The 25948-nt window shown below is 39.1% G+C and overlaps 1 protein-coding gene across 2 annotated transcripts in view; it reads right to left on the reverse strand.

Moving 5' to 3' along the window:
* The window catches only part of col27a1 (collagen type XXVII alpha 1 chain), a 323681-nt gene that overhangs the window by 11359 nt on the left and 286374 nt on the right, over positions 1-25948 (reverse strand). For both annotated transcript variants that reach the window (XM_033048904.1, XM_033048906.1), the window contains exons 42-55: positions 24289-24345; positions 22018-22071; positions 20626-20679; positions 20276-20329; positions 16701-16754; positions 15996-16103; positions 13797-13904; positions 8615-8722; positions 6388-6441; positions 3175-3237; positions 2454-2507; positions 2291-2326; positions 951-968; positions 430-465 (exon numbers count right to left, since the gene is read on the reverse strand). In XM_033048904.1, the coding sequence (XP_032904795.1) occupies positions 430-465; positions 951-968; positions 2291-2326; positions 2454-2507; positions 3175-3237; positions 6388-6441; positions 8615-8722; positions 13797-13904; positions 15996-16103; positions 16701-16754; positions 20276-20329; positions 20626-20679; positions 22018-22071; positions 24289-24345 (858 nt within the window). The remainder of the gene's footprint in view (positions 1-429; positions 466-950; positions 969-2290; positions 2327-2453; positions 2508-3174; positions 3238-6387; positions 6442-8614; positions 8723-13796; positions 13905-15995; positions 16104-16700; positions 16755-20275; positions 20330-20625; positions 20680-22017; positions 22072-24288; positions 24346-25948) is intronic.

The raw sequence follows: 25948 nt of genomic DNA on the forward strand, positions 1-25948 counted from the left end.
GAGGCAGAACAGGAGGGGGAGGGAGTGCTGGGGGAGGCAGGGGAAGTGGAATTGGAATTTTTTTAAAGTCCTGGCAGCAAGTGCTTGCATTTTTTTAAAAGTTTAAAAAGAGGGAGGATGAAGAGGAGGGGGAGGGAGTGTTGGGGGATAAGGGGAAATGAGCCGCCCCTGTGTAGTTGGGGGCTATGGGTGAATGGTGAAATATTGCGTTGGGGGAACGGGTTGCGTTGGAGGAAAGGGTGAGTGGTGGAATATTGCGTTGGGGGACCCGACCTCCCATGTGATAGGGCTCCAATAGGTCCCACTTGGTCTAGTTACCTATATTATGCTCTGTGATATTCTATTTCCCATTGCAAACAATAGTCACTGAGGTTCTAAACATTACGTTGCTATGGTGTTAAGAGTTAAAAACAAAATCCAGGAACTTACTGGTGGTCCAGGGAGTCCTCGAGGCCCCATCGGACCCTAAAAGTTAGAAGGCATAAAGTATTCTATCAGTTTCCAGTATTGTGTTTACAAAGAAATATATATTGAACATGTCATAGTGGTATTTTCCAACAGTAAGTTTACAATTGTTTTATAGCAGCTGATTCTAATTAATATATTTTTTTCTGATGGGCAATAAATGAATGGAATGGTCTGAACTCTGTGGTGGGCAAGTGGGATATGCCTCAATCACTTGTAACATTACAGATTCATAAAATGAATATGTGCTTAGCAGGGCAAAACTGTAGCACGTCATGGGAAGATTTGTTTGTCTGTAGTTTGCACTGGGATGACTATTCTCTCCTTTTGGTGTGGAATTGCTCCTTTTTTTTGTGTAAAAACACCAGCAAATGTGAAACTGAAAATTATACTGGTGCTGTTTTCAGGTTATATCAGGCAACCTCTGCAAAATGCATGCCAGAAAAGAATAACATAATCTGAATAATTAAAAGACATCATCTTACCTTTGGCCCTTGTGGCCCCTGCCATTCAATCAAGGAGGGAGGAAAAATAAAAGATAATGATAAGTCAGTCCCGTGGACATTCTCAGAAATATTTTGGTAGTATATTGATAACCAGCCCCTGTAACAATGGCTCTGCTAAGGCACAGATCTCTACATTCAGAATTGCTGACCCCAACCTATTTGCAACATAGAAGATAGGTGCAGGAGTAGGCCATTCGGTCCTTCGTTCCTGCACTGCCAATCAATATGATCATGGCTGATCATCCAGAATCAGTACCCTGTTCCTGCTTTCTCACCATATCCCTTGATTCCATTCGCACTAAGAGCTATATCTAACTGTCTCTTGAAAAAATCCAGTGAATTGGCCTCCACTTATTGTTAAACTGTGACCCCTGGTTCTGGACTCCCCCAACATTGGGAACATTTTTCCTGCATCTACCCTGTCCAGCCCCGTAAGATTGTTGGAACCATCATGCACACTAATCATGAACAAAAGTGAGATCCGGCAGATATGTATGAGAGTCCTCTGACAGAGATGTACAGAACATTTCTTATTTGCTCTAACGTCACCTATGGCTCCTGAGCACTGAGTTGGTCAGCCTTCACAGTGGTGAGGAAGACTCCTGGATCAACTTTTTATTTTAAGATAAGTAATGGATAATGGATTAATGGAGTTTTACTGTATTATGCATTTAATTACAATCCAAGACCAGAGATAACTCCCAAATGTTCTGCCCCTTGCTATTTCTTAGCTTCACCCAAAATGATTATTTCTTGATTTTCCAAACCATGATCCATGTTCTCATTGTTTGTATCCTATGCAACCTATCCTCCTCCTCCTCCTCCTCCTCCTCCTCCATTGCTTCTATTTCTTCCAAGAATTAAATATCCTGGAGTATTTACTTCCTAATCTTGGTCACTTTAGATCTATATCTCTGCAAATGCTATGAGATCATAGCCATTTAATTTATATATGCTATTATTCATCAATATGGTTGCAAATACTACATGCGTTAAGAGAAAGAGCTTTCAATTTGTTTTTGTACATTTTCCCCATGCTTTTACTCTGACAGGAGGTACATATGCTTTATTGTTTGATCTTATTGGACTTTGGCTATTATTACCAATGTTGCTACTCAGCAACATCTCGTTGCCTTTTCTCTTTAACTTTCTAAATTTTGCTTAACCAGCTCTGATGGATTATTCAGCTTCCTCTTCCTTACATTCTATTAATCAATATGTACAATCATTGTTAATATTCAACACAAATTAAAATGACTAACAAATCACATCTTGAACAGAAATTAAGTTATTTTAATTTTTTTCACTATTGGTCTTACCGAATCACCTTGATTTCCTTTGTAACCTTTTGGACCCTAAGAAATAAATAGGAAATACAATTTGTCATGCCTAGGGAAGTTATAATGAAAAACTGTAAATCCCACCAATTATTCAAATTATTCTTTGATTTAACTTTATAAAGACAAAGGAAAGAATACTTACTGGATGCCCCTTAGGACCTGTAAATCCGAATGGACCCATGACGCCTTCTTTACCCTGGAGAGTAAAGAGAGTTTATTTTCTCCCGCCAACAGTTTTCAAACACTATTGTAGCTATGACCATGTTTAACTGTGACAGTAGAGTGTGAACAAGTAACTTTCCAGATTCACAAAGATCAGAAGTTTGAAAAATTTAGTAAAATGTCAGTACCGACTAAATCCAACATAAAAAATTAATAAAGAATCACTGAACTTTGCACATATTCTAAAACTTTGAAAATGTGTATAAAGTGTTGTTATAACATTGTATGTTAACAATTCAGAGCTGAAGATAGATGACAGCAATCCACGATGCACGTTTAGCACCTTCCTGAAATAGTATATTCAGTTTATTTTTGTCATAATTATGCATGCTTGTGGAATTCTCAATTCCTTATAAATTCAGTTACTCGTCAAAGGTGTAATAAAAGCATCCTGTGTCTCGCAATAAAAGAGCCTGTTTGAAGACCCCTGCATTTCAAGGCCAATATGTTCATCCTTTGCTGATTGAGCTAAATAAGAGGCTAATTGGTGCAGGTTATACCATTGAAGTATTTGCGGGTCAGGTTTGGTGAAGTGGAGCAAATCAGTGATTATTCAACTTTTCATTGACTAAATTAGCTTTTTTGCTTGTATGTATTGATTATGTAAAACTCTGAAATCCCTGCAACATACAACTACCTACCATTAATCCCGGAGGCCCTTTTGGACCTTGGATCCCAGTAAAACCTGCATCTCCAGGATGGCCCTAAACAGAAAAAAAGCAAATAACAGATGATGATCATTGTAATTCCTAATTCTAATGTATCTCCACATTTACAAACATGGTCATTTGACTGGGAGTGTCAGGATACCGTTTCACGATGGAGAATAAAATTATCCACTATTAAATAATTGGCCTGACTACTCTGAGGATGTTATGAATGAATGAATGAATAAGTTTATTGGCCAAGTATTCACATACAAGGAATTTGCCTTGGTACAAATTCCAGTTATTGATTTATTTTCCAGTTATTGATTTTGGCAGGTGAGAAATGTCAGGCTGCTGAACATAGAAGAGGAAATGTTTCTTTAGTTAAAGATTATTGTCCAATGAAAAACATGCAGAGGTTTCAACAGAAAAGAGAATGCAGGTACTGGTGATAAGTTTAGGATAATGGTGCTCAAAGAAAGTGCAGGGCAATGCTCAAGTGCGAAGTAAAAAAGAAATAGGATTATCTGGGTCCAACAGCAATGGCAGGCAGTGGATCTGATTGATATGTCAGTGAACTTGAGCAGTATAAGTGATCGCAGCCACTTGCACTATTTATCGAATGAATGGATATGTTCTAGTGTATAAGTAACATCACTGAAGTCCTAGAAAGGACATAGAAAGGTGAAGCAAAGCCACAAGCAATGAGAGGAAGGTGATATTGTTTCTGGATGCAAGACTGAAGACAAATGAGAAGTGGATAGGTTTACTCAGTCTATGGATAAGGTCTCGTATGAGAACATTGTAAGAACCTTGAAGGGAGACTTTCTCACAGTGTCTTCAGAGATTTTTGAGTTACAGATCTGGTATATGTAGCCAGGATTAGATAAAACAGCAAAGAATGTAATTTTAGATAGGGTGCTTCGATGCAGTATCCGGGCTGACAAATGACAGAATGCAAGTGCAAATGAGATATTGATTTTGTGTTTGAAAGAGCATGCAGAATAGCCAGCAGTAAAATAGTTCAATTCAGGGCACTAATCTCGGGTGCAGGCTGGAATCAAAGCTACAGATTTGTTAATGATCAGCCATGATCATATTGAATGGCGGTGCAGGCTCGAAGGGCCGAATGGCCTACTCCTGCACCTATTTTCTATGTTTCTATGTTAATGATGGAATGGTTTACTTTGTGCCTTGTCCTGTGAATGCTGCAAGTATGGTTGGTGTGAAAAGTGGATGAATGGTTAAAGACAGAAAGTCATATAGGTGCAAAACAGCAGGAGACTTTGCTGGGAATGTGAAGTTAGTGCAAATTCAAGGCTTGTTGCATGAGAAAGTGAATGACAACGGCCCCAAAACATATCCCGATCAACCACCACCAAGCCACACAACTAATTTCCAAGGCAAATTGATAAATTGCTGCTAATTCCTTGAGCTTTAGCAGCAGTTTCTTTTTAGGGACTTTTCATATGCCTTCTTGAGGTGCATATAAACAACAATTTCATCCTACTTTATTCTCCTTTTCAAAAATATTCAACCAGTTTCTTTACGCATGACCTACCCTTTACAAATCCATAATAAAACAGAAAATGCTGGAAATACTCAGCAGGTCAGACCGCATCTGTGGACAGAGAAACAGAATTAACGTTTCAGGTCCGAGACCTTTTAGTTTGACCTGCTGAGTACTTCCAGCATTTTCAGTTTTTTTATTTCAGATTTTTAGCAGCTGTAGTGTATTTTTGCCTTTTCTTAACGAATCCATCTTGACTCTCCCTGATTAAATGAACATTTTCAAGGAGTAGTCACTTTATCCTTCATTACAGACTCCAGTAATTTGCCAATCACAAATGTTTGGCTAATTACAAAATAATTCCTAAGTTTCCCCTTCTCACCATTCTTAAACATCGAAGCAGTCTGTGCATTTTTTCCATCTGCAGGAATTCTGTTAGATAATCCATGTATTGCTATGTTATGTGTCATATAAATACATTGTTGCTGCTGCTACACGGAAGTTGATAGCTCTGTTGTACATGGTCATCCATTTTGTTTCAGTGCATTATTTACACATCAATTTGGAGCAGGACTTTAACATTGTTGGTACAGTAAAAGGTAGACATGAAATGATGATCATTGAGATGGGCATTTGAAGCTTTTCCAAAAATCAAACATTTACAAGTTGAAACATTTACCACACGCGTGTCAAGAGAACAGTTCACATAAATTACCAATCCAATACATTGATCCTAAGTGGCACACAATTTGGATCAATCATTCCTGTACTTACTAACCTCAATAACACACACTCCAACAATGCAACCATGATACAATACAATACAATACAATACAATTCAATTTATTGTCATTTGGACCCCTTGAGGTCCAAACGAAATGTCGTTTCAGCCTCCTCGATGCCCCTCAGCCTCCACTCCCACACTAGACTATACTCTGAGAGGCACAACCCCTCGGCTTTATCCCAGATGACCCCAGCTGCAATTCATCAGAGATGGATTGCTGACCATCATTAAAAACGTAAGTGATGTAAAGTCATCTGCTTTTATCTTTTATAATCAATTGAAATTGTAACCTAATTTACGCAGGAAAAAGTATTTTTAATTAATTTATTAACATTAAAATGTTTTATATTAAAATCTAAACTGTGTCAGTGACACCTTAATGACTTTGTGCGTGAGAAATCATGAAGGATTTGTGTGGCTATGGGGATCTTGTGGGAGAAGAATCTGAAGTGTGGGCTATCCAAGAATGATTCAGGCATTGATTTTTGTAGACAAAAAGATGCTGGTACACTTATCATTCCTTGTTGGTGGTGGTTTGTTGTCCTGCTTCAGCTGTACAATTACCTTACTGCCTTGCTTAATTAATTAATTAATTAATTAAACCTATCTGACATCTGGTGCACATTTTATATTGGCCACAGACAATGTTTGCAGTGTAGCTAATGAGTATTTTGTAGGATATAGCAGCACCATGTGAAGATAGTCATTTTATCAACAATTCACGTTGTTGGTATAATAGTGACATATTAATTCATCAAACTAATTGTTCAAATAAAATCTCCGATTAATATGCAGCTTGAGAATCCAAATAATTTTTTTCCATTTAAATGTTATTAAATTTTACAAGGTTCTAAATAGTTAACAGAAAACAGAAAATGATCATAAATCTCAGAAATGGTCATGGATCCCATACCTTTGGTCCAAACACTCCCATCAGCCCAGGGAAGCCAGACTCTCCGGGATCTCCCTGAAATCAACAAATTCATTTGCGTTAGTACTAAATAAGAGGATTCCATTACGTTGAGGGTAAAACTGAACAGATAGCGATGTCAAACAGTAAGTTTCATATCATCTGTCACATAACCTATCCTACAGCCAATTTTAATGACGATATTTGATGTAGGATAGATGTAAAGCGATTTTGACCCTTTTGCATGCTCACCAACATACCATTTTGTGTCCTGTATTCTAATACAATAGCAACAAGAATTCAATTCATGGATCCTGTCCCACAGACTCAGTAAGATCACATTCCTCTACTTCTACTTCTTTGTACCCCTGATTATTTTAAGGTAACCACAGGGTACAAATAATACTTTAATGTACAGTAATATCTGTTGCCGCATTTCCAAAATCAAAAGACCATGGCTTCTGACATTTACTGTTGGACATAACAGGGACGATAGTAGCATGGTGTCAGTAGAAATGTGATTGTACCTGAAATTTATTAACATTAGTTTTGCGTGACACTTCAGTAATACTGGGTGAATATATAATGCTGAATTTCAAACATTTGGCTGATTTTGAAAAGAACACTATTAACCTTCATTGCTTGTCCTCTCGTAAGGTTTAATTTGTCATTTTACTTGGTAACTAATTATTTTGCAAATAAGTTATGCAAAGATCATATGTAATTACTAATGAGTGGATTATAGGATGAATATATTCAGAAATAACTGATTCAATTTCATGTTAGACTTTAAAAGCATTAATTGATGGAAAGATTTAAATAGCCTTAATTGACGTCACAAATTGTAAAATAATTATTACATGGCATCTACATTACAAAATCAGATTTTTCAGTTTTATTAATATTTCAACCAAACAGGTATTCCATCCAAAACACCTCTGTACTAATTCCCATATTAAAATAATCCATGAGGACTTACTGAAGCACATCCATCTTTACAGAATTCATTTTGAAATAATCACCATTACAGATAAAGTTTTTTTCAATTATTACTACGTTTTCCTCAGGATAAACTGTGACTAGTTTTGCAAAACTACATGGAACATTCAAAATGCATTTATCCGCACTACCTAGTCAGTCCTTATTGTTACAGTGTAATTAACTTACGTTAGATAATATATTTCCATCACATGTGAACACCCGTATCTGGGTGGACATTTTAGATTCAACATTATGTAAGCAAAAAAACTTAGTCAACTGGAAAATCAATAGTGTGGTTCCTGGAGAAAATCCAGGTCATTATACAGAGTTGTGAATGGAAACTGGAGTAATTCCAGGGGAAAAAACTAGTTATGATCGGTGTTGGGCACTGAATCTTAACTTTTCTTGCTAACCTGGGTCACTGTTAAACCAATTATAGCAGATGTGAATAATTGAGGGGATGAAATAGGCTGCGAGAAGGATTGTCTGGAACATAAACACCAACATAGATTAGTTGGGCCAGTCAGTTCCTGTGTTATACTTTAATGTAACTCAGTGTAACTGGATATCTCCCAGTAAGTTGTATTTGGTTCTGTATGCTGCTTTGCCAGTGAAGGCTGATGATGCAAACAATGGGACAATATTATGAGCTTGGAAGAGATAGTTAGTTTAAAGTTTATTTTTAGCACATTGGAAAGTCAGCTGCTAAGGTCTGCTAACTCCTGCTTATTGGCAATCATTGACAATCACTGCAATTGAGACCGATTCCGACATCATCAATGCCCACAAGCACGCACGCGTGTGCACAAACACATTCTCTTCGATGCACACGCGCAGAGAGTTTAATAGAAATCCGCAGGAGTGGAAATCTTGTTTATCTAGTTAATTCCCCACAGAGAGCAGCGTGTACCTCGAAGTCTGTACAGTTGCTCAAGGCACTGAGCATTGAGGGTCATGTGTTATGATGGTAAAATATGTAGTGACAAAACATAACACCATGAAAATATCTGCAGTAAATCATGCAGTAAAACATACATAAAAGTTAATCACCAGATAATGTTAGTAGCATAGTTGATAAAATTGTTCCTTGCCAATTCTCTACCTAATCTAAAATAAGTTTTAAATTAATTTTAGGCATCCCTTTAAAAGAGGCTTAAATCTCAGCCTGCTTTTATTCTCCATAATCATAAGCTGAACATAGCTCATATCATCTCTGCAATATACAATTCAAGAAAAAAGTGTAACTGACCGGTTGACCTTTAGAACCTGGGTCACCTCTCTTCCCTGGAAGTCCAGTCCCTCCTTCGGTTCCTTTTATTCCAGGTGGTCCTGCCTGACCCCGCAAACCTCTTTCTCCCTGCAACAATCACAACAGTTAAAAGAAATATGTTTATTAAAACTATCACAGCTTATACAACATCTGTGGCATCATTTGACTTGATGCTATCCTGAATCAAAGAGTAACTAACAAGTTAGGTTCAATATCTCAATATTCTTGAATATGACTTATTTGTACTATTGTGACAATATTTCAGTTTTAATGGACTCTAACAAATATGTTTTATCTTTTAAATCAGACAGTGAATGTCGAGTCAATTGAAATCTTAAATATAGAGCAATAGATTTTAGTTAGTTATTGAGACACAACTGCATTTGAAGCATAGGCCAGTCTTGTATTAATTGAATGGCAGATAGACATAAATTGCTGGAGTAACTCAGCGGGATATGCAGCATCTCTGGAGAGAAGGAATGGGTGACGTATTTGGTCGAGACCCTTCTTCAGACTGATGTCAGGGGAGTGGGTGGAACTAAGATAGAATGTAGTCAGAGACTGTAAGACTGGTGGGAGAACTGGGAAGGGGGAGGGGATGGAGAGAGAGAGGGAAAGCAAGGGCTACCTGAAGTTAGAGAAGTCAATGTTAATACTGCTGGGGTGTAAGCTACCCAAGCAAAATATGAGGTGCTGTTCCTCCAATTTGCGCTGGGCCTCACTCTGACAATGGAGGAGGCCCAGGGCAGAAAGGTCAGATTGGGAATGGGAGGGGTAGTTAAAGTGCTGAGGAACCGGGAGATTAGGTAGGTTAAGGCGGACTGTGCGGAGGTGTTCAGCGAAACGATCGCCAAGCCTTTGCTTGGTCAACTTGAATGGCAGAGCTGGTTTAAGGGACTGAATGATCAATGAATGTTTCCTTTAGCACACAGAATAAGCAGAGGTGTTTTGAAAATGGAATATTCGTTTTGTTTTACCACTTCTTCAATTATCGTAGGCCACAGAATAATGTAGGAATATAGACATTAGACAATAGGTGCAGGAGTCGGCAATTCGGCCCTTCGAGCCAGCACTGCCATTCAATGTGATCATGGCTGATCATCCACAATCAGTGCCCCGTTCCTGCCTTCTCCCCACATCCCCTGACTCCACTGTCTTTAAGAGCCCTATCTAGATCTCTCGTGAAAGTATCCAGGGAACTGGCCTCCAGTCTGAGGCAGAGAATTCCACAGACTCACAACTCTCCGTGTGAAAAAGTGTTTCCTCATCTCCGTTCTAAATGGCTTACCCCTTATTCTTAAACTGTGGCCCCTGGTTCTGGACTCCCCCAACATCGAGAACATGTTTCCTGCCTCTAGCGTGTCCAAACCCTTAACAATCTTATATGTTTCAATAAGATATCCTCTCATCCTTCTAAATTCCAGAGTGAACAAGCCCAGCCGCTCCATTCTTTCAGACTATGACTACTTCCCGGGAATTAACCTTGTAAACCTACGCTGCACTCCCTCAATAGCAAGAATGTCCTTCTTCAAATTAGGGGACCAAAAACTGCACACAATACGCCAGGTGTGGCCTCACAAGGGCTCTATACAACTGCAGAAGGACCTCTTTGCTCCTATACTCAGCTCCTCTTGTTATGAAGGCCAACATGCCATTCACTTTCTTCACTGCCTGCTATACCTGCATGCTTACTTTCATATGGATAAAAACACCATGCTACTCAACAAAACAAACTAAGTTGAATTAACTCACATAGGGAGATGTATAGTGTGATACTGGCTATGGCTTTTTGATAAATTGAAAGGGTACATATAAAAAGTCTCAATAATCAGGCTAGGTTATAGCTTGGATAACAGACAATGGTGGGCTTCAAAGTACTATACTGTCTTACAATAAAATTATTTATTTATTTGGATGCTTTGAATAAGCGTTCTGCTGCAGAATTAAATATATTTAAGAAGGAAAACATCTCAATGTTGGTGTGGGTATACTTTGCTAATTCCCTCCACAGCTGTTTACAGTTTAAGAGGGAAGCGCCAGCATGGGGAAGATGGATGGAAATGAAGATTAGGCAGCCACAATAAAAATCAACATTGCAACACAATGTCCAGAACAATAGTGTGCTGTGAAGCGGAAGTTCAGTTGGACAGCGAATGTGCACAAGGCCCTCTGCGGCAGGTTATGCTGATCATTCTCATGTTTTAGGGTGGAAATTCAGCCCCGTCCTAACAATGCCAATTTACAGAGGGAACTTATTAGAGTGAAAATAAACATGCACATTCTGATCATTGGAAATAACTATCTTTTGAGATGTAAAGAGAGATAGGAAGATTTTTTGTTTGAATTTTTTATTGCATTTCATTTTTGACTCTACCTAAAAGAATACTCTGGTTTCAAAAATGGGGCCAATGGCTGTGCCTTAGGAGAAGCTCTGTGATCTTTATCTGCTATTCCTGGCAAGTACTATAATTTGACCACAACATACAGGGAGAGATAAAATAAAATGTGCAATTATTTGGTAGGATTCTAGGGCACAAGAACAATTTGTTCACAATTTGCTTAGCAGATGGAGAAAAACATGTTATTTTATTTTTGTTGAGAAATAACAATTGACCATATTAGGTGCACCAAGGAGTTTATAAGCATTAATTGGAGCAGAAACTGCAGATGCTGGAAATCAGATCAGAATCAGAGCATGCTGAAAGTACTCAACAGGTCAAGCAGCATCAGTGGGGGCAGTAACCTAGTTGCCTAATTAGGTCAACAATCCTTCATTAGATCGATGGCCCTTGACCTGAAATCTCAACTTTGTTTTTCTATGGTAACAATGATAAAAACAGAACATGCTGGAGTCTTAGCAAATTAGGCAGCATCTGTGGAAAGAGAAACAGAGTTAATATTTCATGTTGAAGATCCTTGAGAAGGTGGTGTAGGGTCTTTGACATGAAATAATAACTGTTTCGCTTTCCATTGATGCTGTCTGACCTGCTGATGTTTCTAACATTTTCTGTTTTTGTTATAGACGTCCAGCATTTACAGTTTTTGATTTTCATTTTCAGCAGCTCCGAATTGGGAGTGCTGACTGATTGTCACATGATCTGCAAAAGTATGCAGAATTTATTTGGAGCACTAGGAATTGTATTTAGTTTTAAATTTAAATCATAGAATATGTCAGATCATTTTGTGCTCCACTACTTTTAAATTTCACTTCATATTCTTTTGACAGCTAGAGTTGTCAGGATGATTTTATCATGAGCCTACATTCAGCTTTAGATTTCATTTGACAGATTTGCCCAAAGGGGTGGAATTGGAGAAAAGGGTTGAAAATCGGTGGGGAAGATCTCATTTAAGTACAATAAAATATTTTCCATGCACCAATATATATTAATATAAGATATCCAATTTTTATTACAGAAGCTTAATTCAGAAGGTATACACATTTTTGGATTAGATTTTCCCAAATTTGAGAGGCTGAAAATATTGTCTGGAATATTGTGACAGCTTTATTAAGTTATATGGTAAAATGATTCCAAAATGTTAAGCCATTTTTCATTTAAATTCAAAACAGGGACATTAATTGTACTGATAAACAATTGTTAGGTAATTAAAAGTGTGAACTGAAAATGACAAGGTCCCATTATTTGCATGGGTAGAAATCTATCCATCAAGGAGATGGCACCAGATATTAAGTTAAAAAGGATTCTAACTCTTTCAATCTGGAACCTTGAGCAACTATTATCCCATCATTCTTGCTAATTTGGTAAACTTTAGAAACTCAAGGAATTTTTAAGTAGTGATTCAGGTGATACAATACAAAACATAAATGTTAAAACAAGTAACCCCAAATCATTTAATTGCCAGAAATTTAGTGAATGGGGAAAGAATGAACCAAACTGTAGACTGAATTCAGCAAGGATCTTAGTCTCGTTGTTTGTTTAGCAGAGGCAAAGCAATGTAGGCTCCCAATGCACAGATTAGGAGCAATATTGTACGGAACATTTTTTAATTGGTATTTTGATTACCGTATTTCTCGGCAATGAAGACGCTATTTTTTACCCTAAAATAAGGTCCGAAAATTTACCTGCGTCTTGGAGGCCGAAGGTTAGATTGTTAGCCAAGAAAGATAGACTTGACTATCCCTCAGTACAGCAGCTGTAAAAGGACAGCGCCTCTGGCGGGGGTGGGGGGGGGGAAGAGTTCCTTCCACAGCATGTGGGTAGTCTGGCCCGGGTCAGCACGGCTGTGCCGCCAGGAGTAAATTTGCAGGGAGGGCAGGAGCGTTGAGAAGGAGGGAGTCGGGGATTTGAGAATCCTTGCTATTGTGGCAGCGCAGCATAGTTCACGAGATTAATCCCGGGGATGGTGGGACTGTCATATGAGGATAGAGGAAAGACTGGGCTTGTATTCACTTGAATTTAGAAGGAATTTAGAAGGGGATCTTATAGAAATGTATAAAATTATAAAAGGACTGGACAAGCTAGATGCAGGAAAAATGTTCCCAATGATGAGGGAGTCTAGAACCAGAGGCCACAGTCTAAGAATAAAGGGGAGGCCATTTAATACTGAGATGAGGAAAACTTTTTCACCCAGAGAGTTGTGAATTTGTGGAATTCTCTGCCACAGAAGGCACTAAAGGCCAATTAACTTGATGAATTTAAAAGAGAATTAGATTGAGCTCTGGAAGCGAGCGGAGTCAAGGGACATAGGGAGAAGGCAGGCACAGGCTACTGATTGTCGATGATCAGCCATGATCACAATGAATGGCGGTGCAGGCTTGAAGGGCCAAATGGCCTCCTCCTGCACCTATTTTCTATGTTCCTATCAATGTACTTTCAATAATTTCAATATTCCCTTATTTACATGCTTAAATCAACAGTGGGCCTGATGCGGAATGAAACCATGATTTCACTGAGTAGCACAACAACTTCAATGGGTTATGTTGTCTTCTCTTTTTTAGCTTAGAACATAACTAAACATTGTTTGGATTTTACAGTATTTAACATCATCTCACTCCAGTGTTACACAAGTATATTGATTAATGAGATCATTCTTCACTTCAATGGATAATGCATGAGCAGCTCATCTTTGAAGAATCATCATTGTCTATCAAATTATTGTAGAGGTTACAGAATGAGATGCTGAAAGTGTTAATCCTTCTCACCTTAAAGCCAGGGGATCCCTGAGATCCAGGTAGTCCGGGTACTCCAACACGGCCGCGTGCCCCAGATGCACCAATCAATCCCACACTCCCATCGTCTCCCTGTTCCCCCTAAAGTATGAGCAAAACTTACATGTCAACGCCAAAAATAAACTTTCTTTCCGATAATTCTAAAACTGTTGTGAGGCTTTTATGCAATACAAATAATAATTCGGCATGTGAAAAGGAAAGAATCTAGGAACATATTGCAACTGTTATGGATTCATTAATGGATATTCTATTGGGATGTATTGTCCAATCCTGGATTCATTCTCTCCATTTCATGATTATGCACATCTCAGTCAGACTGCCCTTTAATCTTTTCTGTGTCAATGAAAATACATTAATCCTCTGGTACCTGTACCTTCGATTTTCCAGCATCTGCAGTTCCTTCTTAAATACATTAATCCTCTAGTATTTTGTGACTAAAACCTCCTTGCATCATCTCAAACGTAGTAAATTTCTTCTATAGCTTCATTTTCTCAACATCCTTCGTAAACTGGGCACATTGATGGAAAACCTTGGGGTCTAATATCAATTTTACTTTCACAGCTCAGTTAAATTCCTCACTACTTTAAACCTGAAGAAGAGTCACAACGCAGAACATCATCATCTGTCCATTCCCTCCACAGATGCTGCTTGACCCACTGAGTTCATCCAGCGCTTTATGTTTTGCTCAAGATTCCAGCAGTTCCTGTGCCTCTAATTAAGCCAAGTCAAAAAGAACATCTGTTCTCTTCATTATGGGTGAAATAGATGACAACAAGGAGTCACATTGTATGGAAAACAAAACCCCCTTATAATCAGAGGTTAGTTCCAATGTTGGTGCTTTTGATGGTTGGACTGCATTTTAATTTGTTGGCTTTGGCAGAAAGGTACATCATGTGTGAAACAAGTCTGTGGTAAAAGTAGACTAATATTTCATTGTCTACCAATATGCAAATACAGTTAACATTTTGACTGTTTGAAAGGAAATTCCTTTACATGAAAGCGCTTCCATGGGACCAATGACCCTGTCTTGGCTATTGGTCTTTGGTTTCAACCAGGACCATTAGACTCTGGAGATGTTGGAAGTTCACACATTCTGCATGTAATGCATTACATTGAATGAATAATTTTGTGTTTACTATAGCATAAGCTTACCATAGCTGGCTACCCCCAAAATACTGCTAAGTACCTTTAAAGTAAGTAACTGTCATAATATTACGTGTTTTACCAATTATTTTCATGACCTAAAAGTGAATGTATTCATTTTTGGGTGTGGTGAGAGTTCTGGGAATCAGGATAGGGCCCAGGGGATCAATTCAAGCTCTAGTCAGGGGAGTCCATTTTGGACTGAGACAGCTGTGAGCATGAAGAGTAGGGGGATATCAAGGACAGGGAGTGACATGAGAAGTTAAATATATGAAAAGATACTACCCTGTGGTGCAAAATTTACCCTATGCCTGAATGCAGTATATAAATGATGTGAAGCAATTTTGCATAGGGTGCAACAAACGGGTACTAACCCTCTTATTTTTCTATGCATTAGGTTAAATTTCTGCTTCAAACTAGGGCGAAGCACTACTTTCATCATCTTCCTCCAAACTGGAAGGTGACACACTTCCGGAGAATTGTGTGGGTGCTTCTCCTCTCCATACTGTATCGGAGACCTGTCGGTGTCTGCAAAAATGGGCCCTGCTCAGACCAATTCCAAGGATGTATTGCTACCACATATATGTTTGGTATTTTGCCTGTATCTTTGATATGATATATCACTTGTATCTAAATACAGAACAGCAGCTGACACAGAGGGTTTAAACGGCAGCTATTAAACAAACTGCAATATAGTGATGGATAACAATAGAAATTTTAGTTTAGTCGATCTTATTGTGAAGAGTGTACCACTGCTAGGAATCATTAACTGTTGGGGAGTTACTGTTTACATTTCAGTTATATTATTCATTAGTTAGGACTGTGATGGTTTGATGGACAGAATAAGAGTTATGGATAGAATAATGCTGGTACAACATATATAAAGTGCACAGTTTTGTGATTTATTTACTTTCATGGTTGTGAAATATTATTGTTATAGATAAAGATTTCTACAAAGATAAGTCTTACATTATTGTGTTTATGATGCCACCACGGGTATCTTTATCATTGTCAAAAGCTCCTCCTTACTGTAATTGCTGGTTTGCCATCGAGTCCTGGAATTCCATCCAACCCTGGAGCGCCCTCTTGACCTTGCCGGCCAACAACGCCTCTTGGACCAGGAGGCCCAACTGGTCCCTAAGTGATAACAATTAAAAATCCTATTAGTTCTGCTTTAAGGTTTTTAGATTACAATGATATAACATTCAATTCCATACTGTAGAATGCTCTTACAAATGTAACAGCAACTGCACTTCAAAACAAATGATCTGATCAATGAGCACTTTGGAAAAAATGAAAGGTACTACATACTGTAAGGTGCTATACTGCAAGGTATTATATACTATACACTGGTAATAAGAGCTATGTCTTCTGTGACATTTTTCTCTTTCAATATACTGTTCTATTGGAAAATAATTATATTTATTGTTCTATAGACTCTTAATCACATCCTCAGGGAATATCAGAGCCATTTGTAGTCAAATAAATAGTTTTAGATCCTAGTTAGCATTGATCTAGGGAAGGTCCTGCCAAATTACCATATCTAATGCACAGGACCAGATTGTCCAACCTGTGCCTAATTCTGAGGTCTATCGACTTTTCTCGGTTTTCATTATTAATAAAATTAAATTCATATTTTGCAATCCTCAGCTACAATGTTTTTGGACTCATCCCTCAGTTTAGGCAGAGGCTCAGTAATGCATGAATATATATATACACATATAAAACACTTACTGGCGGGCCTGGGCTTCCTCGAATGCCCCGCACACCTGTTTTTCCTTTTCGTCCCTGTGTAAATGAGAAATAATGAACTGAATTTTATGTTATTTATGTACCTTTAATTTCACAATAAAATTCAGCTTCATCATACCCTGTATGTTTGTCTGTGTTTTTAACTCGGGTTCAGCTCAAAAGAGAATAAGGTCTGTGAGTTCCTGGCTTATAAATTTATCTTTGGTTAACAGCGCTAATGGGTGCCAGAGAATCCGCTTACTGTTGCAGTCACCTCTTGAGATTTGGCTCCATTGCCATAAATATTAACAATTATTACGAACAGAGTAAAACATACAGATACTCGATTGACCTTTGCAAACAACAGTGAATTTCTTCCTCACTGTGATTACATTGTCAGAAAGACTGTGGGTACATTGCACACGCTGACAGTTCAATTCCAGACTAATGAAAATTCTGCAGTTTTAATAAGGGATATAACTGAAATACAGCTCATTCACAGAAGCAGCAACTGAAACCGTAATATTCTACTTGCAATATAGATTAACAGGGTCCTTGATTTCAGACAGAATCCTAGTGAGTATCCAGTTACAGTTAGCTTCTAAAAAATATATTTGTATTGTTTTTATAACTGTTGTTACTGCAATAGTCATCTTACATTAACAATTTCCACATATTGGCAAATTTTACTTGTTCTTGATGGATTAATAGGTTGAAATTGGGAGGGGATCTTTGTTTGCTTGCAGCTGTCAAACAAGGCAGGAGTTTGACAAAATAAAAGTGCCCTACTGGTCATCAGCAGATCAACACAATGTTATTTTCCTTAACTCCTGTTTATTAACTGTTATGGAAATCCTCTGGAATACAGTGGGACATTTCACTATAATAAAGGTCCTGGACTATTCTTAATATTATTATTTCTTTGAAAATCTGTAGAATTTCTATTTGTTCTGCAGGGTACAAATTAGAAATGGAAGGCAGGTTTCTTTATTGTATGACATAAGCGTTGCATATATTAATGTTTTCGATGTCTTGTTCAACATGTGGGAGAATTGAACACGGAGTTGCTGATTTCTACAAGTAAACTGTTATCAACGGTTACAATACTTATACCTCATTCTTTTTGTTTCAATATTGTAGACAGCATGGTAGCGTCCAGATGCACATGCATTGCTGACATTCTGGAATGCCCACAGAAGCTGCAATCAACACCAATGTTTTTTGGTGGCATTGCTTACATAAAATAGAACCATGAATGAAAGCTAGTAAGTAGCACATAATACCTATATATTTTTTTTGTTAGATTCTTAACTCAGTGAAACATCGTTAAAAACCTAGTAGTTATAATTGAAAGATACAGCATGGAAACCTTCAGCCCACGAAGCCCATACCGACCATCTAACCCATTCACCACTTTGGAGAAATCCCAGTGTAATCCCACTTTCGATCCACTCCATACACGCTAACTGCAATTTACAGAGAGTTTCTATTGTCCAATTAATCTACAAATCCTTATGTCTTTGGGATGTGGGAGGAAGCGGAGGAAATCCACACGATCACAGGGAGAATGCGTAAATTCCACACAGATAGGATCGAACCCAGGTCTCTGGCGCTGTTAGGCAGCAGCTCTACCAGCTGCACCACTGTGCCGCTCAAGTGTTCTTGAACATGAATTGATGGAAAAAACATTGTGACTAGCTGAGGTGTACCATTCCAGGCAACATTTTGGAGAATGCATACTTAAGTAGATTTCTGGGCTCAATATTGAATTCTATCATCTCAGGTAACTGTGTTTTCTCTTCGGTTTTTAATCAGAACCAGCCATTTCTGCTGCATTTCATCTATCTGTGATATTGGCTCAGATTGTCTTTCTATATTTGCTTTGCTAGTCCTATAACGACTAATTTTGAAACTTTTATGTTGCTATGTTTGTGATCTAATTCTCTCATTGCCATCACTTCCAGGGCTTCGTTTTTTTTCTCTCTCTCCAATTCTCCAACTCATAGGTTCATAAGTTCATAATTCATCACCTTAACTCATTGACCTGACGGTCTCCACAACTTATCTTCACAGCTAGGTTTGCCACACTCAATTAGAGATTTTCATTTTGTTTTAACCATTCCTCCCTCATCCTCTCTGCAACTTAAAATTAATTTACTTTTTCTACTTCCCAGTTCTGATGTAGGGTGTTTGAAATGACCCTATCTTGAGTAAAATGAAACGTTCTGCCCGGTTTTCTCCGAGACCTTCGGTTTCCTCCCACACTCCAAAGACGTACAGGTTTGTAGGTTAATTGGCTTGGTAAATGTAAAAATTGTCCCTAGTGGGTGTAGGATGGTGTTAATGTGCGGGGATCGCTGCCGGCCCGGACCCGGCGGGCCAAAGGGCCTGTTTCCGCGCTGTATCTCTAAATTAAACTAGACTAAACTAAACTAAACAGAGGAAAGCAACTGAGATTTTTTTTCCGCACAAAATAGTAATAGAATGTGGAATAAGTTATTGCAAGTAAATGCTGAGGAAAAATTACTTAATTGCAAAACAGAATTAAATCTGAATTTTTAAAGTAAGAAGCTAAATATACAGAATATATGAAAGTACAGTGGGCTAGATGTTTGTTATTGTTGTTAATTCTTTGATTGTATGTCATTGGGACGACAGATGGCACAATGGGCTAAGTGTTCGGCTGGCGACCGGAAGGTAGCCGGTTCGAATCCCGCTTGGAGTGCATACTGTCGTTGTGTCCTTGGGCAAGACACTTCACCCACCTTTGCCTGTGTGTGAATGTGTGTGAATGTGTGTGAGTGATTGGTGGTGGTCGGAGGGGCCGTAGGCGCAGAATGGCAGCCACGCTTCCGTCAGTCTGCCCCAGGGCAGCTGTGGCTACAGAAGTAGCTTACCACCACCGAGTGTGACTGAGGAGTGAATGAATAATGCGATGTAAAGCACCTTGAGTATTAGAAAGGCGCTATATAAAGCTCATCCATTATTATTATTATTATTGACTATGCTTATGCCCCAATACATGAAGGGTCTCGACCCCGAAAGGTCACCCAATCCTTCTCTCCAGAGATGCTGCCTGTCCCGCTGAGTTACTCCAGCATTTTGTATCTATCTAAGTATTTGAAGGCTTTGGAAAGAGTGCAGAGGAGGTTTATTAGAATGATACCTGAGGTGGAGGATATTAACTATAAGGAGAGGATGAACAGACTTGGATTGCTTTCTCCTGAATGTTGAAGGTTGAGAGGAGACCTGTAAGTATATCAAATATACTGTAGCTTTAAGGCGAGAGGAGCAAAGTATAAAGGAGATCAGCAGGATGTTTTTTTTAACACAGAGAGTGATGGGTGCCTGGAACTCGCTGTGGGTGGGTGGGTGGGGAGAGAGATGAAGGCAGCAGATATGATAGAGGCATTGAAGAGACTTCTGGAAAGGCACATGGATATGCAAGAAAATAAGGTATATGGATTACATGCAAGCAGTTCAGAGTTGGTTTTGGCATTATGTTCGATACTGTGAGCTGAAGGGGCTGGTTCCTGTGCTTTAAGGTTCTATGTTATCACGGGAAAAAAGTTACCCACCTCTTGACCTTTCGATCCTTTTACACCTGGTTGACCTGGAGGTCCAGGATTACCCTAAAATTCAAAGCAAATAAGAAAAGAATTATAACTCTATGCAATTCTATCTCTGATGCAAGCTAGCATTTCTACAACATAGAAGTTATCCTTCATGTGGAATCAATTATTGCTGTGCTTCCCATCCAGATCAATTCTCCATCCTCTGCCCAATCACATAAGTACTTCAAAATGTGTGGTTTGGTGAACAGAATTAAGAAATACTGGCAATTTTGATTAAATGAAATTTTAATCTTTTGGAGCATTATTTAATGTCTGCAATATATTGATTCTTATTAAGTTTAAATTGGACTTACTGGTAAACCTTGCTGGCCAGGCTTCCCCCTCTCGCCATCCAGGCCTTCCTGACCCTGTAGGAAACAGATATCCATCAATGATGGTGGTGCTAATATCTAGGCCATCTAAAATATTAAGGGTATTTTCAGTGTTTTAAATTCAAGCATACAAGACACATCCTTAAAAATGCACCTATCCTCTGCTTTGTCTTTGCAATGATTGGCAGGCGTGCTGATTCCCCATGAACAGAGCAGCATGAGTCACAGCATGGGGAGCATGTGAATATGAGCAGTTCTCTCTCTCTCCCACACACTCACGAGGAGGGGGCAGGTGATGAAGACGACGATATTGAGCACGCTTTGTTACTCTACCTTAAATCCCATGGCACTACCTTAGCAACTGGCACTGAGAGTGTTGAGCAAAATTGGTTTGGCCTAGAGAGAGAGATATGTGCCCTAGGAGATACACCAGGAACTAGCAAGATGCAATTTGCCTCTAGGCATAGGGAACCTGGTGTGGAGGTCTGGGTGCAGGTGGGAGAGAAGTGATTCTGTTCTGATCAAAGATGAGCCACTCATCTCAAGGATGTTGATGCCCCTCCTCTTGTACAGGTCACCTCTGCCTCAGAAGAAATCCCAAAGGTCCAAAAATCGGAATCCCTGCCCCCTGCACCAACTCCTCAGCCATGCATTCATCTGTTCTATCCTTCTAGTGCTACCCTCACTAACACATGACACCGAGAGCACATGGCACATAGAACCTCACAGCATAGGAACCTAACCAACACAGAGATTACCAGACTCGAGCTCCTGCATTTTAACGTTTTGCCAAACTCCCTACATTCACTCCGCAGGACCTCATTCATTTTCCTACCTATGTAGGAAATGTCATTTGGCTGCTCACCTTCCCCCTTGAGGATGTTCTGCAACTGTTCCGAGACACCCTGGACCCTGGCACCAGGGAGGCAACAGACCACTAGAGTCACTGTCTACCCCCTAACTATTGAATCTCCAATCACTATTGCTCTGCCTGACTTTACCCTTTGCCTCAGAGCCAGACCCAGTGCCACAGACCTGGCTGCAGCTGCTCTACCCTGAATGGTCATCCCCCTCAACAGTATCCACCTGCTGTGCTGGGGAATGGCCACAGGGGATTCCTGAACTCTGTTCCTACTCCCTATTCTCTGATCCATAGTCTGATTTAATTGGATTGGGCATTAACAAAAGCTTTGCACTGTATCTCACTACATGCGACAACAATAAACAAATACCAATTAATGTGGTTAAAATTGATTTTGGATTGTGCGGTATTTAAAAAGTAAGAGATGTCGACTATTGTGCTGTCCACTGATAGCTGAAAGCTTCAGTATTCAAGGCACACAACAGCAAATGAATATATATATATATACTTACAGGATAGCCAGGATCTCCAGATTCACCTCTGTCTCCCCGATCCCCAACAGGGCCCTGCAACAAATATTCAATTCCATTAGTTAGGCACTTTGTCCTTCTTTACATAGACTGTGAATAAAGCTTCTGGAAATCCCTACCGCAGACTTTTCTATTTAAATTTACTATCTTTAATATGAACCTTCATGTTTAAGTGTTTCGAATTCTTATTTTGGTTTGATTTTTAGAGCGATAATTCTATATAAATTGCAGATGCTGTTTTTTTTGTTTTTTTAATTAAGTGGGAGAGTGTTCCAGAAAGAAGTCAGAAACATCGTATTACCGAGATAATTGTCAAAAATCTGGTGGTAAGTGACAAGAGTTAAGTAAATTGTTTAAAGTTTGAGGTTAATGAGAACTTTACTTGAAACTTGTCTGAAAACATCTGCTGGGAGTTGACTCTGCACCAACTTGAGCACTCTGGTAACAATTTAATGACTGGAAACAGAATTGTCTTTGTGGTTCACTGCAGAAGTTGCTGTCATACTGAAGAATATCTTGTGGCTTTAACATAATGCAACTTGTATAAGGTTGCATCAATTAACTGCATGCAGATGCAGGGCCTGTATCTGCATATGGCTGTTAAGAGTTTGCCTACTATTTCTCTCATCACTATTTTAATGGAGGTAATAACCTATTTAATTTAAAAAAGGTGAAGAGTATAGTGTCAGTGTACATCTAATTTTATGTGTGTCCAGTACATGGACCCTTGCCCTGCATCAGAATGTGTTTTCCTGCATTTGGTCTGCTGTTGGCTGAGAGATATCATAACCACAAGCTTTGCATTCCTTTTGTGTCCGTCCACTAATATTCTGGCAGGAGTGTAGCAGAAGGTTAGTATTCTCATGGCATGACGATTTTAACCACTCAGCCAAAAGCCTACCAAATAAGCAGCAGACTACCCATCACAACTCAGCGCCATTTGCTGAATACATGATACTCTCAAACTCTGGCCTGAAAATTCATGGGCCTTGGTCCAATGGCAGAATCATGCCAGACCAGAACTGCTTTTGCTTCCTGATGTCAGGGTAATTTGCTTCTCTTATGCTAGCCATTGGTGTTTGCCATTTCAAACACTTCCCTTTTCAAAATGAGGAGAATGTCAGGTAAATATCTCAACTATAATTTATCGCTGGGTGGAGTGCAGTAGGAGACCTGGGATATAGGCAGAATGATCCGGTCTTGCCCTGTCAGTTTTTGGCACCTTCACGGTGCGTTATGCCTATTTATAGTATTTGGCCTCAGGTAGGGAAGGGACTTAGCCCAGAAGCAGGATACAAACATAGAACAGTAGATCACAGGAACAGGCTCCTCAGCCCATAATGTCTATACTGCAACTGATGCCATGTTAAACTTATCTCCTCTTCTGGCACATGATCCATATTGCTCCATTCCCTACATATCCATGTGCCTATGTAAAAGCCTTTTAAATGTCACTATCCTATCTCCACCTCCACCACTATCCTTGGCAACACATTCCCGGCACCTTCCACTTTGTGAGTAAAAAAATAACTTGCCCTGCACATTCAAACGTTGCCCTTCTTACCTTAAACCTATGGCCTCTAGTTTTGTTCTGATTGTCTATTCTAACTATGCCTCTCATGATTTTATATGCTGATGTCAGTTCTTCCCTTATCCTCTGATGTTCTGGAGAAAACAATCCAAGTTTGTTCAACCTCTCTCTACAGGTAATACATTCTAATCCAGGCAGCAATCCTGTAAAGCTCTGATCAACATGGCAGTACAGATGTTTAGAGTTGCTACACTATCACCATCACCAATAAACATAAGAGGTTGTGATTTCACACTTAAGCTCAGGGAGGTAAAAACATGCCAACATGCATACAATGGTTAAAAATTGCCACAATCTGTCAAGCAAGTGGCTTCATTATAGCTGTATTATTGTCACGTGTACCGATGTACAGTGAAAATCTTTGTTTTGCATGCTATCCAACCAGTCAGATAATACTATACATAAATATAATCAAGCCAAACCCAAGTAAAATAGGTTGAGCGAAAGGTAGATGCAGAGTGTAGGATATAGTTAGAATATTATTAGAACAACTAGAAATTGTGCTAGATTTATAGGTAGAAAAGAGATTTAAAAGAGTAGGGTGATTGTATCGGATGATAGTAAATCCTCCTCTTTGAGCAGAACTCCAATGCCATCTTGCAAATAGCGTAGCCTTCTGAGTGGCAAGAGTTAGTCTAAAGGCATTGACAATAATACTTTACCCTGTCACCAGGTGGACCAGATGGTCCTTCCACCTTCCCATCATCTCCTTGTTCACCCTGGAGCATAAGAAAAACTCTGTTAATAATACGCTTAGTACACTTTGGGAAACAGAACTTATGGGTTGGGCTAACTGCAGGGACAAGGGAAGTGTAAATGATCTGATTACTGAGGAAATAAAAGAACAAAACAAAAGAAAGAGAATAAAACAGAAAGTTTTTCCAGCAGCACAGTTGCGGGTACAGGTTCACTGGTGATTCAACCTAAACCCATGAGTCACTAGAGTTGGCAGACTGTAGCTAAATTTCTAGATAACATTAGTTAATGCCAGTGTTGTTATTCTCACGATTAATTTAAGATTTATTGGGGTGTAAATATCTACATTAGTAACAGTACCATAAAAGATATTTTCTAGAAAGGAACATTGCCAAAAATTACGAAGGAACAGTGTTACAAATTACTCAAACAATCTTACTTGTTGACTACATTTGGCCTGCACTCACTTCAGGAAGATGTGAACGTTTGGAGAGGGCACAAATGAGTTCCAGCAGGAATTACAATTATTTGGATAGACTGAGGTTTTTTCTCTTTGAAGCAGAGCAGAGAATAATACGAGGAATTTGATTGAGAACTGTAAAATCATGATGAATGGATATTGAAGGATATCAATATCAATTATGGATCGTGGGTTAAGTCTGGCCCATGGCATCTCTGGTCTTGGCCTGCTAAAGTGCAGCATTCCTTTGCTATGGAGAGGCCAAATGCAAATTGCAGGAACTATATCTCATATTCCACGTGGGCAATTACAAGTCAAGTGTTTTTTTCCCCAATTTCAGGTAACCTACACTGGATGTTCTCCTCTCACACTCACAGTCCGGGTTACTAGTTTTCTTTTCTCTTTACTTACCTTTCCCACCTCTTCCCCAACCCTCCACTTTCCAGATTAACACTGTTATAATAACACCCTGTCTTTCTGTTTTGAAACTAAAATGGATAACTATAACATTTATTAACATTAGACTCGATCCACTAGTTCGCCTACCGCCACAACAGGTCAATGTAGGATGCGATCTCACTGGCTCTCCTTGGCTACATCAATGGGACAATGGTGGAGAGGGTCAAAAACTTCAAATTCCTGGGCGTGTATATTTCCGAAGATCTTTCCTGGACCCAGCACATTGATGCAATTATAAAGAAGGCACATCAGCGACTCTACTTCCTGAGAAGATTACGGAGATTCGGCATGTCAAAGAGGATTCTCCTGAACCTCTACTGGTGCACAGTAGAGAGCATACTGACTAGTTGCAACATGGCCTGGTTCGGAAACTTGAACGTCCAGGAGCGGAAAAGACTGCAAAAAGTTGTGACCACTGCCCAGTCCATCACCGGCTTTGACCTCCCCACCATCGAAGGGATCTATCGAAGTCGCTGAAAACTGTAACGTCCAGGTTCAGGAACAGCTTCTTTCCTACAGCCATCAGGCTATTAAACACGACAACAAATAAGCTCTGAACTGCAACAGACTATTATTATTATTGCACTATATTTGTTATTTATTGAGTATGTGCGCATGTATATACACACACTGAACTTTTTTTCTTCTCCTGTTATGTACTATGTTTACATATTCTATTGTGCTGCAGCAAGTAAGAATTTCATTGT

Source organism: Amblyraja radiata, chromosome 32 (assembly GCF_010909765.2).
Source record: "Amblyraja radiata isolate CabotCenter1 chromosome 32, sAmbRad1.1.pri, whole genome shotgun sequence".
In the NCBI taxonomy this organism is placed as follows: domain Eukaryota; kingdom Metazoa; phylum Chordata; class Chondrichthyes; order Rajiformes; family Rajidae; genus Amblyraja; species Amblyraja radiata.